Source organism: Balaenoptera musculus, chromosome X (genome assembly GCF_009873245.2).
Source record: "Balaenoptera musculus isolate JJ_BM4_2016_0621 chromosome X, mBalMus1.pri.v3, whole genome shotgun sequence".
In the NCBI taxonomy this organism is placed as follows: Eukaryota; Metazoa; Chordata; class Mammalia; order Artiodactyla; family Balaenopteridae; genus Balaenoptera; species Balaenoptera musculus.
In genome coordinates, this window is record NC_045806.1 from 15,951,520 (window position 1) to 15,972,774 (window position 21,255).

A 21,255-nucleotide genomic window follows, 5' to 3' on the forward strand; every position below is an offset into this window, starting at 1 on the left:
CCACATCCCCCCTTCAAGGAAGGACATGCTGTGCCAGCTACCAGGAGCATTGTAGCTCTCACCCCTGCTGTCAGCCCCTTCTGGAACTGCCTCAGCTGCAGAGAGCACTTCACTCAATGTCACTCTCCTTCCAGTGAGGGATGGATACAGGAGAATAAAGGCCTGGCCATCCCATCCCAACTCAGAACTACTCCAAAAGGTCATTCCAGCTCAGAGCTCCCCAGGGGGAATCGGCCAAGGCTGCCACTGAGCCTCCATCCCAGTTGGATTTCTCTCTCTTCCCAGTCCTGCTTCCTGCCCTCCTCTCCCTCAGAGGTGATCCCAAGGGCACTCCTCAATAAATCTGTTCACTAAACTCAGTCTCAGAGTCTACTTCCTGGGGGGAATCAACCTGCAAAATATAAGGTAACTTTGAAAGTATGGTTATATTTACAAAGGAAATTAAAACAAACAAAGAATACCTGTGGACTATGTACAATAATAACAAACTATCAGGAAGTTCCAAGGTTTAATAGATAAAGTAGTCTCTTGGGGCTGGCTACATTTTCACTCTTGTTTTCATAAAGGCTATATTTTCACTCTTGTTTTTGATTGTTCATCATATAAATATGTCTTCTGAAGGGATAAAATGCTGAAAGGGTCTATCTTTGTTATCTCTAAAGCAGTAGAAGATAGCCTAAGAATGAAAATGTATGAAAATAATATATGAAAAGAAGTCATTTTTATGGATCTCTGATCAAAAACTGAATTACATTTTAACTCAAATACTGAATTATGAAGCAAAATATGATGTGTTAAAGATTTCTGTGAAAGGTATTTCTTTTTAAAGTTTTAAAAAATACTTATTAATTTATTTATTTTGGTTGTGCTGGGTCTTAGTTGTGGAAGGTGGGCTCCTTAGTTGCAACACATGGACTCCTTAGTTGCGGCATGTGAACTCTTAGTTGCAGCATGCATGTGGGATCTAGTTCCCTGACCAGGGATCGAACCTGGGCCCCCTGAATGGGCAGCGTGGAATCTTAACCACTGCACCACGAGGGAAGTCCCGAAAGGTATTTTTTAAAAACAAATCTTGAAAAGGAAATTAAGAAAACAATTTCATTTACAAGAATATCCAAAAGAATAAAATATGCAGGAATAAATTTAACAGAGAAGGTAAAAGACTTGTACACAGAAAGCTATAAAACATTGCTGAAAGAAATTAAAGGGGACCTAAATAAATGGAAAGACACCCTGTGTTTTTGGATTGGAAGACTTAATATTGTTAAGTCTTAAAGTGATAAACAGATACAACGCAATCCCTATCAAAATTCCAATGGCCTTTTTTGTAGAAATGGAAAAGTTGATTCTCAAATTCATATGGAACTGCAAGTGGCCCCAAATGGCCAAAACTGTGTTGAAAAAGAAGAACAAAGTTGGGGGAATCAGATTTCCTGATTTCAAAATGTACTGTAAAGGTACAGTAGTCAAAACAGCATGGTACTGGCATAAAGGTAAACATACACGTCAATGGAATAGAATTTCAAGTCCAGAAACAAACCCTTACATTTATGATCAGTTGGTTCTGACAAAGGTGCCAAGAAAATTCAATGGGGAAGGAATAGTCTTTTTAAGAAATGGTGCTGGGACATCTGGATAGCCACATGCAAAAGAAAGAAGCTGGACCCCTACCTCACACCAGACACAAAAATTACCTCAAAATGGGTCAGAGAAATAAATGTAAGAGCCAAAACTATAGAACTTTAAAAGGAAACATAGGAGTAAATTCTTCGTGACCTTGGGTTAGGCTAAGAGTTCTTAGATACCAACACCAAAAGCATGAGCCATAAAAGAAGTAATTGATAAAGTCTCTGATAAGAGCCTTGCTTCCAGAATATACAAAGAACTCTACAGCTCCATAATAAGACTAAAAAATCCAACTAAAAATAAGCAAAAGACTTGAATAGACATTTCACCAAAAAAAGACTATGAATGGCTAATAAGCACATGAGAAGATGCTCAACATCATTACCCACTAGGGAAATACAAAACGACAATAGGATACCACTCCATACTCACTAAAATGGATATAATAAAAAGACAGACAATACCAAGTATTGATGAGGACGTGAAGCCAGACCTCTCATTGCTGATGGAAATGTAAAATGGTACAGCCACCTTGAACATTATTTTGATAGTTTCTTACAAAGTCAAACATATATTTACTATATGATCCAGCAACTCCATTCCTAGGTATCTACCCAAGAGGAATGAAGACATATTTCCAACACAAAGACTTGTACTTGAATGTTTATAGCAACATTATGAATAATAACCAAAAAGTGGAGACAATCCAAATGTCCATCAACTGGGGAATATATAAATACAACGTGGAATATGCATACACTAGAATACTTTTCAGCAATAAAAAAGAACTACTGATACTTGCTACATCATGGGTGAACCTCACAAACATCATGCTAAGTGAAAGAAACTAGATGCAAAAGACCACATTATTGTATCCTTCCATTTCTATGAAAAGTCCTGAAAAGGTAAATCTATAACACATAAAGCAAATTAGTGGTTGCTTGGGGCTGGGATGGGAACAGGCATTGTCTGGAAACAAGTATATTTTGGGGTGATGGAAATGCTCTAAAACTGGGTTGTAGTAATGGCTGCACAACTCTTAAAAATCACTGAATTGTGTGTACACAGGTGCATTTTATGGTATGTCAATTATACCTAAATAAAGAGTTTAAAAAAAAAACACGAGACTATGAGCATCAGCTGAAAAAAAAGGTGAGCACAAAAGGTGATACTGTGTTTCCGAAGAACAGAAGAGCCCAGAAGGGCTGCAGGTCTGGTCCAGCCCGAAGCCTAGAGATTGGCTTCCCATCCTTTACATCCCTGCAAAGCAACTTCTCCTAGAAATGGAAGCAAATGTAGCCATCTGTGATGGCTAATTTTGTGTGTCAACTTGACTGGCCACAGGGTGCCCAGATTAAACGTTATTTCTGGGTGTGTCTGTGAGGGTGTCTCTGAATGAGATTAGCACCTGGGTCAGCGGACTCAGCCAAGTAGACCGCCCTCCCCACTGTCGGTGGGCATCATCCAATCCACCGAGGCCTGACCAGGACAAAAGGCAGAGGAAGCAGGAATTTGCCCTCTTTTTCCTGCCTAACTGCTTGAGCTGGGACACCTCATCTCATCTTCTCTCATCTACACCATCGGCTCCCCTGGCTCTCAGGCCTTTGGACTTAAACCGAATTACACCACTGGCTTTCCTGGGTCTGCAGCCTGCGGATGGTAGACTGTTGGGCTTCTCAGCCTCCATAATTACGTGAGGTAATTCCTCATAATAAATATCTCTATCTCCCTCTTTCTGTATCTCCAATTGGTTCTGTTTCTCTAGAGCAGGGGTCCCCAACCCCTGGGCTGCGGACCGGTACCAGGCCATGGCCTGTTAGGAACCGGGCAGCACGGCAGGAGGTGAGCGGCAGGCAGGCAAGTGAAGCTTCATCTGCCCCTCCCCGTCGCTCCCCATCGCTCGCATTACCGCCTGAACCATTCCCCCCCTGCCCCCGCCCCCGTCTGTGGAAAGATCGTCTTCCACGAAACCGGTCCCTGGTGCCAAAAAGGTTGGGGACCGCTGCTCTGTAGAACCCTGGCTAATACACTATCCCTCTACCAAATGAAGCCGAGTTCCATACATCATCAGGCACGATTCTAGAAACATAAAATACTCCCTGAAGACAGAGATCTCAAAGCATCTTGGTTTCCATATATTCATAAATCACTTCAAGCACCCAGCTGCATGTTCAGTGTGTGGCATTTAATCTGTACCTGACTCACAGGACTTTATAATTCACCAACTACAACTATGTTGTATCTCTCTTTTTTAAAGCTATCCAATTATCACAGACCCACAGTTTCATCAGATTCTCTCTCAAAACCTCTGGTGTTACACGATCCATACCCCTGCTTCCAAGCAGCATTACCTCCATCCATGTGGAGGGGACAAGTGAACAAACTCTTCTTAAAAGTCAGCTGATTTACTTTGACATTCTATTTCAACGTTTAATCACCATTACTTGTGAGACGTCCATTCTGCTGTCCCCAACCTTTTTTCAGTTTGCCCTACTTCCATGACATCTGGAGTAGAAGTAACCGCTTCCCTGCTTCCTGAAAAGGGATAACATTTGAAAATGACCATGAACAATACCTCCTGAGGTTTGCTTCCCTTCAACTTTTCCTCTTAGGTGCTATTTTCAACCCTTCCAGTCACCTCTGGTCCTTTATTTTGTTCTCCTGAATGATCTAAATTTTCACACCCCATCAAGCATGACAACCAGTCCTGGGCACAGAATTCTAAAGTAATGCCAAATACAGCAGAGATATTCATTGCCAAATCGTTTAGAATAAGTTTGTTCCTAAAAAACAAACAAAACAAACAAAAGCCTAGGGAGAATGATGCTGCGGTAGAATTACCAAGAATGTGAAGGAATTCCTGGGTGTTTAGACAAGGGAGAACATACCAGAAGGGAGGGTATGTAGTAGAATGGTAACAGAATGACACTAAGTCTCCCGGAGAACAGGATTTCTAGACTCCGACACAACTAACAGTCAGGATGTAAAAATAAAGAGTTTTCTTCCTTGCACCTTTCCTGAATGTAATTCTTGTTTTAAGGAATAACTGTTTCCTAGACATTCCTTGTATTAAACCCAAGTTACGTCTTTTCACTTGTACAACAAATATGGAACGCGGACAATGAGTGCTGGAAGTTATCTATGAACGAAACGACAGAGTTCAACCTTTTCATTTTACTGACGAGGGCACTGAGGATTGGGGTGGCGGATGGAATGACTGCCCAAAGTTACTAAGAGACAGAGCTGGGAATACACCCTGTGCCTCCCAGCCTCAGGCCCAATCCCCTTTGACTGGATTCCTGTCTCCAAGAAGGAGGTAATTTAAGAAATCAAGATCTAGAAAGAACAGGAAAGAGCCATAAGTGGGCAGTATTAGCATGTAAATGGGACAAAACGAAGCGACAAATCTTCCCATTTCTTTTCCCAAGAAAACCACCTTGATTTTCAGGTCAGCTTATTAAACCCACACTCCAGTGGTAATGACATAAACTGTACTTGTTTTGTTTCTAGAATTTCATTCCCGGGCTTGGAGGAGGAGAGTCAAGGCTTCCACCTCCGGCAGGGAGCTCTGCCTGGGTCCTGGGGAAGCATGGGCCCCGCGGCTGCAGGGTGGGACCTTCTGTGGAGGGGGAGACGTCACGCCAAGCTCCCGCTCCCCTGCGGAGGGCGCCTTCGGGAGACCTCTACCTCCTGGGCCCTTTTCTCCCTCTCCCTCTGGGAACTCCAACTGGACTAGGAAAAGAGGCAAGAGGCCCTGCCCTTCTAGAAGGGTCAGTGGCTGAGGGCCAAAGGAAAGGGAAGAAAGAACTGTCCTTAGTCTAGGTCACAATTTCTCGGAGGATGGGCAGTTTTTTTGGGGGGGGGCATTCAAAGGTACAGGATAACCGTGGCACTATTTCCAAGGACATGATCTTATTTGAATGTCTTTAGGGTGGGGGAGGGTTTCATGATACAAGTCAAACCAACACGGTGTTATCACTATGTCACTGCAGGAACTTTTAAGTCAAATCAGGAGACTCTAGCACATAAATGGAAAGAAGTGGAATTCCATCCCGCTTCTTTTCAGCTTGTGGCAGGGAACTTTGGGCTAGGCTCCCACCTTAACTCCAGTATAAGTTCATGTCTCTGTTGTGAGGGAAACTTTGGTGGCAAGTATGGAGGTACTGGCTCCAGCAGAAAGAATCCTGGTGGTCCACAGGAACACCGACCCAGCTCAGAAGACAGCCGGGTGGTTCCAGGCTCAAAGTCCTAGTGTGGAACGAAGAACAAGTACACCTGCCTGACCTTGCCCTCTGCCCTGCACCCTGGGCAGCTGAGTGGGGCTGATCCAGCTGGCAGCTTGAGGGGTAGGGGGTTCTAGGTGTCCCCCTTGGAAACACAACCAACAGGTACAATTAGACATCACTTGGCTATCTGTGGGATTTTCAGGCAAGCATTTTATATGTTTACATTCACAAAGTTAAAAATCTGAAAATACAATACTTACTGTGTTTTTTTGAGTTACTATATCCTGAAAAGAAAAGATAGGATCAATATAGCTTTTTTCCAAAACAGTTAATTTCCATAAGCACTAGTAAGCACTTTGTCCCCATGCCATCATCTGGCACCCATTTTAGAGCAAGAGTTAATCATCTGAAACCTCCCCCTGTAAAAAGCTTCAAAAAGAATGGGCCCCTAAGAAATGTAAAATTCATGTTCTAAGGAAAATTTATCATGATTGGTTAGCTTTGGAATTCCTGGGGGACATATATGGTTATAAGGATTTTCCCATAGCAATGGCAATGCTTCTGTCCAAAGATATTTTGAGATTCAAGTTCAGGGCTCTGAATGCCCTGCACCTCGCCTTCTCAGTGACAGCAATGAAGCGCATGGGCAGCCCATGGTAACCTCGGGCCTGGAACCATTTCTTGAGTCATCAGTGTGAAGGCTGCAGGCCACCCCCCGCCCAAGTCAGCCTTTCTACAGAAGGGGTGTTGCTGATAGGATTCCTGACACCTCACTATAGGTATTACATTTATATATATTCACTATAGGAATTTTCAAACTCAAACTCAATGACAGCAATTTTAGTCGGTTAACTTAGCATAATGGTTATGCAGCCCTTGACTGTATCATTTATGCGCTGCAAGCCATTTGCTGAAAAAAGAAAACATAATTAAACAGCTGTTCCCGTAAAATGTGTTTTACGTGTTCTGAGATTTCTATTTTCTGACAAGTGCAGATCGCTTCTTCTGGCGTCAGATATAACTGAGTACCCATTTCTGTTTTAGGAAGTATTTTTCCGTATCATTAAAAATTAAAACTTATCTAGGTCATGGGACTTTCCAGAGGAGTTCACTAACGCACAAATGAGGAAAAAAATTTATTGAATTGGGAAAAAATACATTCTAGTTTCATGTTTCTCATCAAAATACAGCTGAATAATCTACCCTTTCACATTTTCTAATTCTAAATATTTCTAGGCATAACCACTTTAGTGAATATCAGTAAAAGAAAAAAAATCTAAATATCTAAAGTAATTTAGATTGGTTTATAGCCCTTTGGGAAACTATTCTACAATGTAAAGTATAATAGCAAAACAGTTTCTTCTTCCACTGTCACATGAATGACTCTTAAAATACAGTACTGTGCTAGGACGAGAGAGGACACACCTATGTAAGGTGTATGTGATATATTAACACATACAGGTTACACATCTGAGATAGGTAGTATTTCTACCAGGAAATAATGCCAAATTGTTACAGAACCCAGAAACATCTGGTTAATATTAGACCTTAAGAAACACAAACAAAAATGTCCAATTTGCCATCACAAAACTGTGTCATTTATATATTAGTGATTTTTAATGCTAAGGTAGCTGAACATTTAGAAATGACGTCCATGAAAGCTAACTCTGAACCACTGGTTCTCACCTCTGGCTGCACATTTGGGAGGTTAAAAAAAATCCCCTAGAGACTGTGACATAATTGATCTTGGTGTGGCCTGGGTACTGGGATATTTACAAACCCCCCAAATGATTCTAAAGTGCAGTCAAGGTTGAGTAACACTGCTGTAAACAAACTAATCTTTTATTCCTGAAATGATTTAAGATAGACCAGGATTTCCTGACTAATGTTAAGATATTAAGCAACATTAATATTAGCTAAATTTTGTAATAACTCACATCCGACCTTCACATTTTACAAACAGGAGCATTTTTAAAAGTACAGTTATCCAAAAAAGCTTGTATCAAATTTGCAAAAATACATTTAAAAATTCTCAATAATTACTGAGCTGTGCATGAACACACAAGTTTTCAGTTTTGCTTGGCTTTAAACTGGGGAGAAAAAATGACAGATTAAATACTGATTACATCTGTGCTAAACGTTTCTACCCATTTTGGTAACTGTTAAACATCTTCCTATTATTATCCAAGTTGAGATTTTTTTTTTTTAATGTGCAGGTTTGGATCAAATTGCCCAATAGAGGATTCAAAGTGCTGTGTTTGCTTCAACAGAAACTAACAGGAGTTTTTGCCTTCACTTCCCCAGTGAGCTTAGAAATATTCAAGTTGCCTGCAAACGCACATCTCTAGCACATACGCTCACACAGAAGCCAGGAAGTCACCTGCGTGAGCTAGAACCTGGGGTGGGAAGGAAGGAACTGCACAAGCAAATGTTTATTGTTTTTCTCCAACCTCCTCTGCTACGTGTACATTTCAACTGAACACACAATACTGCTTTCCCAAAACAAAGTATTCAGGAGAAGGTGAACAATACTCTTTACCTTCAATGAAAGAGCAGTGTCAGCATCGGTGTCGTGGTACAGGATCACATTATTGGCCATGTCAAAGCTTTCACGGACTCCAAGATGGTAGAAGAGGGAAGGTTGTCTGGAGACATCGCTCATGTCCACCACGGCAACATCTGAGATGAACAAGGAGGGGACAAGGTCGGGGGAGAGAGAGGTGATCGACTTAATCTGCTTTCTGATGATTGCCAACGGGGAGCTGCTGCAATTTGTATTTCTACCATCAGCCTTTTAGGTAAAGCAGAAGTAAGGAATGATCTGACTAAAATTACCCCCATGAGCTGTGGAAGAAAAGCAACAGGAATAAAAACTAAAAACCAAAAAACTCTTCCTTCTTCAAAGTGCTGAGAACATAGTCTCACTTAAAAATTGCTGGTGGATTTATTTTAAATGTTATTTTTATTAGGAAATTTATCATATCCAAAGAATATATTGAGCTTACATATAAAGTATTAAGTATAACGAAATGAAAAACCATGCACGCACCATGCAGCCCAAGACACAAAGCGTTATCTGTACTGTCAGAGCTCCATATGCCTCCCCCTAATCACAGCTCTCCCTCCGGCCCAGAGAACGCCTCCATCCTGATCTCTGCATTTATCAGTTCCCTGCATATATCTGTAGATGCATCTTATATATTATTATAATTATGAATTCCTAAACAGTATATTGTTTAGTTTTGTATGTCTTTGAACTTTATATAAATAGTATCATACTGTATATATTCTTTGACTTGCTGGTTTTTGGTGTGAAACAACCAACTTGTATGTCTAGCTCTAAGTTCATGCATTTTCACTTCAGCACACGTGATTTCTTCTTTTCCTATTTCAAACTGTTGTAATGAACATTCCCGCACCATGCTCCTGGTTCATATGTCACCATCAACTGGACGGCACAGATCACATGCCCCTGGAGTTGTGTCCTAGAGAGACTTTAACCAAAACAGAGGGGCAACACAGAGCATCAATAAAGAACAAACTTAATTTGCCTAGTAGCATTGGACACCATTTCAAATCTAGTCATTTTCAAGAGAGTATCAGAGCTCCAAGTTTGACTGGACTTTCTCCACGATGTACAGCAGAAATTTGGGGAAATAGTGCCCAAACTTATGCTTGTGCTGCTGTGACTCACAGGAAGTCACTGAAAATCCCAATGAAACAGAACAGAGGCAAGGTGAACAGGGACGTGAAGAAACAAAAAGGCAGAGAGAGATGCTGCATCAGCACCAGGCACAACTGGGAGACCTGAGACGGAGCCTTGGTAAGTCCTGGGTGGGCCTTTTTATTCCCTAATTTATGGGTTGCCTGCTCTATGCCAGGCACTGTGCTTGGTGCCAGGGATAGAAGTATGAACAAGGCGTAATCCCTTTCCTCAAAACCATGTTTAATACAACGGAGGCGACGGGAAGGGAGCAGTGGTTAGAATCAGGGTAAGGAAGGCTAAGATGAGAGGAACAGTGACAGAGGCACCCCTGGGGGGCACCGAACCCACACTCAGGTGGAGGGCAGTCAGGGAAGGCTGAAAGCATGTGAGCTGTCTGGAGCCTGAGGGTCCATATGAGGCAGGAAAACTGGGGAGAAGATGGGTGGATGGAAAGGGAGGGAAAAAGCATTGTAGGAAGAGAAGGCAGCAAGTACAAGCCAGAGGTCGGGGGGTGTACATGTTGGGGCCACTGCAAATCATTTCACAGGACCAGAACACCTAAGAAGATGAACCTGGAAGGGTTAGTAGGTGCCAGACAGGTGAAGGGGTCTGAAGGCCATGTTAAGAGGGCTGGACACTAGCTTGAGACAATGGGAAACCTATGGTAGGGTGTGGGTTTTTTTTTTGTTTTTTTTTACTTTTCATTATGGAAAATTACAAATATATATGTAAAAGTAAACAGAATAGTATAATGGAACCCCTGTAGCCCCCCACTTCCCTCAGCAATTATCAACTCAGCCGGCCTTGTTTCATCTCTACTGCCGCCCATACCACCCCTTCCATATTATTTTGAAACAAATCCCAGGTGTCATATAATTTCATCTCCAAATACTTCAGTATGTTTCATTAAAAGAACTCAAAGAAAAAAAAAACAACAAATAACCATAGCATGAATGTCTCATCATTATTTTTAAAAAAATAATCATGAAGGGCTTAAACAGGAGACTATCATATCCAAATTTACCCTTCAAAGGTTATTGCTCAAGAAAGGACAAATGTATATGCTGAGGAAACACTTTTTACAACCCAGCCTGGTTAATTTATCTCAAATGGATAACTGTTCCCCAAAGACATCTGCTCAGAGTCAAAAACCACACTGCAGCTGAATAAATTAGACATTCTGCCCATATGAGTTTTCCCTGGACTCTATTACCTTCTCAGATTAAAAAGAATGTGTTTCCTACTAATGTTATTAGGAAGTGGCAACACAAATGCTAATTCCAAGGCCGTGGGGACGTCTATAATTAGTGAACAAAGGACAGGAAGCAAATGGAGGAAGACAAAGGAGAGTGGTGGGAAGGGGCAGAGCAGGGATGAAGGATGGCAGCCCCCAGTCACGCAGACCATTTTCACAGGAAACCTGCAACTTGGTGGAGTAGCTTGTAGCCAAGTAGATTAAATTTTAATCTGTTGACATGAGTTCCTGCTTTCCTCTGCCCTCTCAATGTTCTGTACTGAGACCTGTACACTGGCCTCACCACATCCACTAAGGAGCCCCTCTGTGGCTTCACCAAGGGTTGGGATGGAGATTTTTCTTGGTGCCTCATTAAAACAGGACAGATTGAAGCAAGATGGCTACTGAGTGACTCAGGGGGGAAATGCTGGACACATGATGGATTCCAGCCCTGAGCAGGACAGCACGGGACTTCATCACGCTACCTCAGAAAGGACATCCTATTCAAAAGGCATGGTTGAGCAAAGCTTTTACACAGTGAACTGCTAAGGAAAAAAGGGCAGAAACAAAGACATGTTTGCTGGGAAATGGGCAAGATAGTTTCACGTCATCTTAATTAATCTTTGCAACAACACTCTGAGTACTCCCCAGTCCCGGGAGCGCGCAAGGGCCGCTGTGCCTGCACACCCATATCTGGGGGATAATGGCCAGCACACGCTGAGGAAAGAGGCGGCAGGCATCCAAACTAAAAACAGCCACTCAATTCCGGAAAAGAGGGTGGAATAGACGGACTTGAGCTCATCTTCTCTCACAAAAACACCACAACCACAACTAACTGCTGAACAACCATTGACAAAAAAGACTGGAAGCTACCAAAAAAGATTTTTTTACATTCAAAGACAAAAAAGAAGCCACAATGAGATGGTAGGAAGGGCACTTTCAGAACATAATCAAATCCCATACCCACCAGATGGACAACCCACAAACTGGAAAATAATTATATCGCAGAGGTCCTCCCATAAGAGAGAGAGTCCTGAGCCTCTGAGTGAGGTCTCAGAGACCTCTGGGACAACATTAAATACACCAACATTTGCAACATAGGTGTCCCAGAAGGACTAGAGAGAGAGAAAGGGCCTGAGAAAATATTTGAAGAGATTACAGCAAAAACTTCCCTAACATGAGAAAGAAAACATTCAATTTAAGTCCAGGAAGCGCAGAGAGTCCCATACAAGATAAACCCAAGGAGGAAAACACCAAGACACATATTAATCAAATGGACAAAAATTAAAGACAAAGAAAAAATATTAAAAGCAAGAAGGGAAAAGTGACAAGTAACATACAAGGGAATCCCCATAAGGGTATCAGCTGATTTTTCAGCAGAAACTCTGCAAGCCAGAAGGGAGTGGCACAATATATTTAAAGTGATGAAAGGGAAAAACCTACAACCAATAATATTCTACCCAGCAAGGCTCTCATTCAGATTCAACAGAGAAATCCAAAGTTTTACAGACAAGCAAAAGCTAAGAGAATTCAGCACCACGAAACCAGCTTTACAACAAATCCTAAAGGAAATTCTCTAGGTGGAAAAGAAAAGGCCAAAACGAGAATCAAGAAAATTACAAATGGGAAAGCTCACCAATAAAGGCAAACATAAAGTAAAGGTAGGAAATCATCCACACACAAATATGATATCAAAACCAGCAATCATGAGAAGAGAAGACTACAAATGCAGGATATTGGAAATGCACTTGAAATGAAGAGACCAGCAACTTAAAACAATCTTGTATATATACAGACTGCTATATCAAAACCTCATGGGAGGGACTTCCCTGGTGGTCCAGTTGGTAAGACTCCGCACTCCCAATGCAGGGGGCCAGGCCTCGATCCCTGGTCAGGGAACTAGATCCCGCAGGCACGACGCAACGAAGAGTCCGCATGCCGCAACTAAAGACCCTGCATGCCACAACGAAGATCCCGCGTGCTGCAAATAAGACCTGGTGCAGCCTAAATAAATAAATAAATAATAAATAAATAAATATTAAAAAAATAAACCTCGTGGGAACCACAAACCAAAAATCTACAAAAGATACACATACAAAAAAGAAAAAGCAATCTAAACACAACACTAAAGACAGACATCAAATCACAAGAGAACAAAAGACGAAGGGAAGAAAAAAAGACCTTGAAAAACAAATCCAAAACAATGAACAAAATGGCAATAAGAACATTCCTATTGATAATTACCTTAACCGTAAATGGATTAAATGCTCCAACCAAAAGACATAGACTGGCTGAATGGATACAAAAACAAGACCCATATATATGCTGCCTACAAGAGATCCACTTCAGATCTAGGGACACATACAGACTGAAACTGAGGGGAGAGAAAAAGGTATTCCATGCAAATGGAAATCAAAAGAAAGCTGGAGTAGCAATACTCATATCAGACAAAATAGACTTTAAAATAAAGAATGCTACAAGAGACAAAGAAGGACACTAAACAATGATCAAGGGATCAATCCAAGAAGATAACAATTGTAAATATATATGCACCCAACACAGGAGTACCTCAATATGTAAGGCAAATGCTAACAGCCATAAAGGAGAAATCAACAGTAACACAATAGTGGGGGACTTTAACACCTCACTTTCATCAATGGACAGATCATCCAGACAAAAAATCAATAAGGAAACACAGGCCTTAAATGAGACGTTAGACCAGGTGGATTTAATTGATATTTATAGAGCATTCCATCCAAAAGCAGCAGAATACACTTTCTTCTCAAGTACACATGGAATATTCTCCAGGATAGATCACATGCTGGGCCACAAATCAAGCCTCAGTAAATTTAAGGAAATAGAAATCATATCAAGCATCTTTTCCGAGCACAATGCTTTGAAATTAGAAATCAATTACAGGACAAAAAGTGTAAAAATACAACACATGGAGGCTAAACAATATGCCACTAAACAACCAATGGATCACTGAACAAATCAAAGAGGAATTCGAAAAATACCTAGAGACAAATGACAACGAGAACACAACAGTCCAAAACCTATGGGATGCAGCAAAAGCAGTTCTAAGAGAGAAGTTTACAGCAATACAAGCCTACCTTAGGAAACAAGAAAAATCTCAAATAAACGACCTAACCTTACACATAAAGCAACTAAAGAAAGAAGAACAAACAAAACCCAAAGTTAGTAGAAGGAAAGAAATCATAAAGATCAGAGCAAAAATAAATGAAATAGAGATGAAGAAAACAACAGAAAAGATCAATGAAACTAAAATCTGGTTCTTTGAGAAGATAAACAAAATTGACAAACCTTTAGCCAGACTCCTCAAGAAAAAAAGAGAACTCAAATCAATAAAATTAGAAATGAAAAAGGAGAAGTTACAACTGACACCACAGAAATACAAAGGATCATAAGAGACTACTACAAACAACTATATGCCAATAAAATGGATAACCTAGAAGAAACTGACAAATTCCTAGAAAGATACAACCTTCCAAGACTGAACCAGGAAGAAATAGAAAATATGAACAGACCAATCACAAGTACTGAAATTTAAACAGTGATCTAAAAGCTTCCAAAAGGGACTTCCCTGGTGGTCCAGTGGTAAAGAATCCTCCTTCCAATCCAGGGCATGGGGATTTGATTCCTGGTCGGGGAACTAAGATCCCACATGCCACAGGGCAACTAAGCCTGGGCACCACAACTACTGAGCTCGCGCACCTCAACAAGACAGCCCACGTGCTGCAAACAACAAGAGCCCAAGCGCCCTGCAGCCCACATGCTGCAACTAGAGAGAGAAAACCTGCACTCCACAACTAGAGAGAAGCCCGCACGCCACAATGAAGAGCACACGCCACAACGAAAGATCCCGTATGCCTCAACTAAGACCCGACACAGCCAAAAATAATAATAATAATAAAGAAAATTAAAAATAAATAAATAAAAGCTTCCAACAAACAAAAGTCCAAGACCAGATGGCATCACAGGTGAATTCTATCAAACATTTAGAGAAGAGTTAACAGCTATCCCTCTGAAATGCTTCCAAAACATTGCAGAGAAAGAACTCTGCTCATTCTATGAGGCAACCATCACCTGGATACCAAAACCAGACAAAGATACCACAAGAAAAAAAAATTACAGGCCAATATCACTGATGAACAGAGATGCAGAAATACTCAACAAAATACTACCAAACCGAATCCAACAATACATTAAAAGGATCATATACTATGACCAAGTCGGATTAATCCCAGGGATGCAAGGATTCCTCAATATCCTCAAATCAATCAGTGTGATACACCACATTAACAAACTGAAGAATATACGGCTTCAAGATGGCAGAAGAGTAAGACGTGGAGATCACCTTCCTCTCCACAAATACATCAGAAATACATCTACGTGTGGAACAACTCCTACAGAACACATACTGAACACTGGCAGAAGACCTCAGACCTCCCAAAAGGCAAGAAACTCCCCCATGTACCTGGGTAGGGTAAAAGAAAAAGGAAAAAAACAGAGACTAAAGAATAGGGACGGGACCTGCACCAGTGGGAGGGAGCTGTGAAGGAGGAAAGGTTTCCACACACTAGGAAGGCCCTTCGTGGGCAGAGACTGCGGGTGGCGGAGGGGGGGAGCTGCAGAGCCACGGAGGAGAGCGCAGCCACAGGGGTGCAGAGGGCACAGCGGAGAGATTCCCGCACAGAGGATCGGTGCCGACCAGCACTCACCAGCCCGAGAGGCTTGTCTGCTCACCCGCTGGGGCGGGCAGGGGCGGGGAGCTGAGGCTCGGGCTTTGGAGGTCGGATCCCAGGGAGAGGACTGGGGTTGGCTGTGTGAACACAGCCTGAAGGGGGCTAGTGCACCACAGCTAGCCGGGAGGGAGTCCGGGAAAAAGTCTGCAGCTGCCGAAGAGGCAAGAGACTTTTTCTTGCCTCTTTGTTTCCTGGTGCACGAGGAGAGGGGATTCAGAGCGCCGCTTAAAGGAGCTCCAGAGACGGGCGCGAGCCGTGGCGATCAGCGCGGACCCCAGAGACGGGCATGAGATGCTAAGGCTGCTGCTGCCGCCACCAAGAAGCCTGTGTGCAAGCACAGGACACTATCCACACCTCCCCTCCCGGGAGCCAGTGCAGCCCGCCACTGCCAGGCTCCCGTGATCCAGGGACAACTTCCCCGGGAGAACGCACGGTGCGCCTCAGGCTGGTGCAACGTCACGCCGGCCTCTGCCGCCGCAGGCTCGCCCCGCCTCCTCCGTACCGCTCCCACCCCCCGGCCTGAGTGAGCCAGAGCCCCCGAAGCAGCTGCTCCTTTAACCCCGTCCTGTGTGAGCAAAGAACAGACGCCCTCAGGGGACCTACACGCAGAGGCGGGTCCAAATCCAAAGCTGAACCCCAGGAGCTGTGCGAACAAAGGAGAGAAAGGGAAATCTCTCCCAGCAGCCTCAGGAGCAGTGGATTAAATCTCCACAATCAACTTGATGTACCTGCATCTGTGGAATACCTGAATAGACAACGAATCATCCCAAATTCAGGAGGTGGACTTTGGGAGCAACAATATATATATATATATTTCCCTTTTTCTCTTTTTGTGAGTGTGTATATGTATGCTTCTGTGTGTGATTTTGTCTCTATAGCTTTGCTTTTACAATTTGTCCTAGGGTTCTGTCTGTCCGGTTTTTTTTGTTTGTTTGTTTTTTAGTATAGTTTTTAGCACTTGTTATCATTGGTGGATTTGTTTTTTGGTTTGGTTGCTCTGTTCTTTCTTTTATTACTTAAAAAATCTTGTTTTACTAATTATTTTTTATTTTAATAACTTTATTTTATTTTATTTTACTTTCTCTTCTTCCTCCTTTCTTTTTTTTCTCCCTTTTATTCTGAGCCGTGTGGAGGACAGGCTCTTGGTGCTCCAGCAAGGCGTCAAGGGCTGTGCCTCTGAGGTGGCAGAGCCAAGTTCAGGACACTGGTCCACAAGAGACCTCCCAGCTCCACGTAATATCAAATGGCAAAAACCTCCCAGAGATCTCCATCTCAATGCCAAGACCCAGCTCCACTCAACGACCAGGAACCCACAGTGCTGGACACCCTATGCCAAGCAACTAGCAAGACAGGAACACAATCCCATCCATTAGCAGAGAGGCTGCCTAAAATCATAATAAGGCCACACACACCCCAAAACACACCACCAGACATGGATCTGCCCAGCAGAAAGACAAGATCCAACCTCATCCACCAGAACACAGGCACCAGTCCCCTCCACCAGGAAGCCTACACAACCCACTGAACCAACCTTAGCCACTGGGGGCAGACACCAAAAACAACAGGAACTACGAACCTGCAGCCTGCGAAAAGGAGACCCCAAACACAGTGAGTTAAGCAAAATGAGAAGACAGAGAAACACACAGCAGATGAAGGAGCAAGGCAAAACCCCTCCAGACCTAACAAATGAAGAGGAAATAGGCAGTCTACCTGAAAAAGAATTCCAAAAATGAGAGTAAAGATGATCCAAAATCTTGGAAATAGAATGGAGAAAATACAAGAAACGTTTAACAAGGACCTAGAAGAACTAAAGAGCAAACAAACAATGATGAACAACACAATAAATGAATTTAAAGATTCTCTAGAAGGGATCAATAGCAGAATAACTGAGGCAGAAGAACGGATAAGTGACCTGGAAGATAAAATAGTGGAAATAACTACTGCAGAGCAGAAGAAAGAAAAAAGAATGAAAAGAATTGAGGACAGTCTCAGAGACCTCTGGGACAACATTAAACGCACCAACATTCGAATTATAGGGGTCCCAGAAGAAGAAGAGAAAAAGAAAGGGACTGAGAAACTATTTGAAGAGATTGTACTTGAAAATCTCCCTAATACGGGAAAGGAAATAGTTAATCAAGTCCAGGAAGCACAGAGAGTCCCATACAGGATAAATCCAAGGAGAAACACGCCAAGACACATATTAATCAAACTATCAAAAATTAAATACAAAGAAAAAATATTAAAAGCAGCAAGGGAAAAACAACAAATAACACACAAGGGAATCCCCACAGGTTAACAGCTGATCTTTGAGCAGAAACTCTGCAAGCCAGAAAGGAGTGGCAGGACATATTTAAACTGATGAAGGAGAAAAACCTAAAACTAAGATTACTCTACCTAGCAAGGATCTCATTCAGATATGAAGGAGAAATTAAAACCTTTACAGACAAGCGAAAGTTTAGAGAATTCAGCACCACCAAACCAGCTTTACAACAAATGCTAAAGGAACTTCTCTAGGCAGGAAACACAAGAGAAGGAAAAGACCTACAATAACAAACCCAAAACAATTAAGAAAATGGTAATAGGAACATACATATCAATAATTACCTTAAATGTAAATGGATTAAATGCTCCCACCAAAAGACATAGATTGGCTGAATGGATACAAAAAGAAGACCCATATATATGCTGTCTACAAGAGACCCACTTCAGACCTAGGGACACATACAGACTGAAAGTGAGGGGATGGAAAAAGATATTCCATGCAAATGGAAATCAAAAGAAAGCTGGAGTAGCAATTCTCGTAACAGACAAAATAGACTTTAAAACAAAGACTATTACAAGAGACAAAGAAGGACACTACATAATGATCAAGGGATCAATCCAAGAAGAAGATATAACAATTGTAAATATTGATGCACCCAACATAGGAGCACCTCAATACATAAGGAAAATGCTAACAGCCATAAAAGGGGAAATCGACAGTAACACAGTAATAGTAGGGGACTTTAACACCCCACTTTCCCCAATGGACAGATCACCCAAAATGGAAATAAATAAGGAAACACAAGCTTTAAATGATACATTAAACAAGATGGACTTAATTGAAATTTATAGGACATTCCATCCAAACACAACAGAATACACATTCTTCTCAAGTGCTCATGGAACATTCTCCAGGAGAGTTCATATCTTGGGTCACAAATCAAGCCTTGGTAAATTTAAGAAAATTGAAATTGTATCAAGTATCTTTTCCGACCACAACGCTATGAGACTAGATATCAATTACAGGAAAAAATCTGTAAAAAATACACACACATGGAGGCTAAACTATACACTACTTAATAACCAAGTGATCACTGAAGAAATCAAAAGAGGAAATCAAAAAATACCTAGAAACAAATGACAATGAAAACACGACGACCCAAAACCTATGGGATGCAGCAAAAGCAGTTCTAAGAGGGAAGTTTACAGCAATACAATCCTACCTTAAGAAACCGGAAACATATCAAATAAACAACCTAACCTTGCACCTAAAGCAATTAGAGAAAGAAGAGCAAAAAAACCCAAAAGTTAGCAGAAGGAAAGAAATCATAAAGATCAGACCAGAAATAAATGAAAAAGAAATGAAGGAAACAATAGCAAAAATCAATGAAACTAAAAGCTGGTTCTTCGAGAAGATAAACAAAATTGATAAACCATTAGCCAGACTCAGCAAGAGAAAAAGGGAGAAGCCTCAAATCAATAGAATTAGAAATGAAAAAGGAGAAGTAACCACTGACACTGCAGAAATACAAACGATCATGAGAGATTACTACAAGCAACTCTATGCCAATAAAATGGACAACCTGGAAGAAATGGACAGATTCTTAGAAATGCACAACCTGCCGAGACTGAACCAGGAAGAAATAGAAAATATGAACAGACAAATCACAAGCACTGAAATTGAAACTGTGATTAAAAATCTTCCAACACACAAAAGCCCAGGACCAGATGGCTTCACAGGCGAATTCTATCAAACATTTAGAGAAGAGCTAACACCTATCCTTCTCAAACTCTTCCAAAATATTGCAGAGGGAGGAACACTCCCAAACTCATTCTACGAGCCCACCATCACCCTGATACCAAAACCAGACAAAGATGTCACAAAGAAAGAAAACTACAGGCCAATATCACTGATGAACATAGATGCAAAAATCCTCAACAAAATACTAGCAAACAGAATCCAACAGCACATTAAAAGGATTATACACCATGATCAAGTGGGGTTTATTCCAGGAATGCAAGGATTCTTCAATATACGCAAATCAATCAATGTGATACACCATATTAACAAACTGAAGGAGAAAAACCATATGATCATCTCAATAGATGCAGAGAAAGCTTTCGACAAAATTCAACACCCATTTATGATAAAAGCCCTGCAGAAAGTAGGCATAGAGGGAACTTTCCTCAACATAATAAAGACCATATATGACAAACCCACAGCCAACATCGTCCTCAATGGTGAAAAACTGAAACCATTTCCACTAAGATCAGGAACAAGACAAGGTTGCTCACTCTCACCACTATTATTCAACATAGTTTTGGAAGTGTTAGCCACAGCAATCAGAGAAGAAAAAGAAATAAAAGGAATCCAAATCAGAAAAGAAGAAGTAAAGCTGTCACTGTTTGCAGATGACATGATACTATACATAGAGAATCCTAAAGATGCTACCAGAAAACTACTAGAGCTAATCAATGAATTTGGTAAAGTAGCAGGATACAAAATTAATGCACAGAAATCTCTTGCATTCCTATATGCTAATGATGAAAAATCTGAAAGTGAAATTAAGAAAACACTCCCGTTTACCATTGCAACAAAAAGAATAAAATATCTAGGAATAAACCTACCTAAGGAGACAAAAGACCTGTATGCAGAAAATTATAAGACACTGATGAAAGAAATTAAAGATGATACAAATAGATGGAGAGATATACCATGTTCTTGGATTGGAAGAATCAACATTGTGAAAATGACTCTACTACCCAAAGCAATCTACAGATTCAATGCAATCCCTATCAAACTACCACTGGCATTTTTCACAGAACTAGAACAAAAAATTTCACAATTTGTATGGAGACACAAAAGACCCCGAATAGCCAAAGCAATCTTGAGAACGAAAAATGGAGCTGGATTAATCAGGCTCCCTGACTTCAGACTATATTACAAAGCTACAGTAATCAAGACAGTTTGGTACTGGCACAAAAACAGAAATATAGATCAATGGAACAGGATAGAAAGCCCAGAGATAAACCCATGCACATATGGTCAACTAATGTATGACAAAGGAGGCAGGAACATACAATGGAGAAAAGGGAGTCTCTTCATTAAGTGGTGATGGGAAAACTGGACAGCTACATGTAAAAGAATGAAATTAGAACATTCTCTAACACCATACGCAAAAATAAACAAAATGGATCGAAGACCTAAATGTAAGCTGGACACAATAAAACTCTTAGAGGAAAACAGAGGCAGAACACTCTTTGACATAAATCTCAGCAATGTTTTTTGATCCACCTCCTAGAGTACTGAAAATAAAAACAAAAATAAACAAATGGGACCGAATTAAACTTAAAGGCTTCTGTACAGCAAAGGAAACCATATTCAAAATGAAAAGACAACCCACAGAATGGGAGAAAATATCTGCAAACGAAGTG

General features: G+C 41.3%; 1 protein-coding gene across 1 annotated transcript in view; it reads right to left on the bottom strand.

Annotated features, from left to right (window-relative positions):
• Positions 1-21,255, bottom strand: part of MAP3K15 (mitogen-activated protein kinase kinase kinase 15) — a 148,330-nt gene that overhangs the window by 109,040 nt on the left and 18,035 nt on the right. The window contains exons 2-3 of the mRNA XM_036839721.1: positions 8,392-8,531; positions 6,113-6,136 (exon numbers count right to left, since the gene is read on the bottom strand). Coding sequence (XP_036695616.1) covers positions 6,113-6,136; positions 8,392-8,531 — 164 coding nt within the window. The remainder of the gene's footprint in view (positions 1-6,112; positions 6,137-8,391; positions 8,532-21,255) is intronic.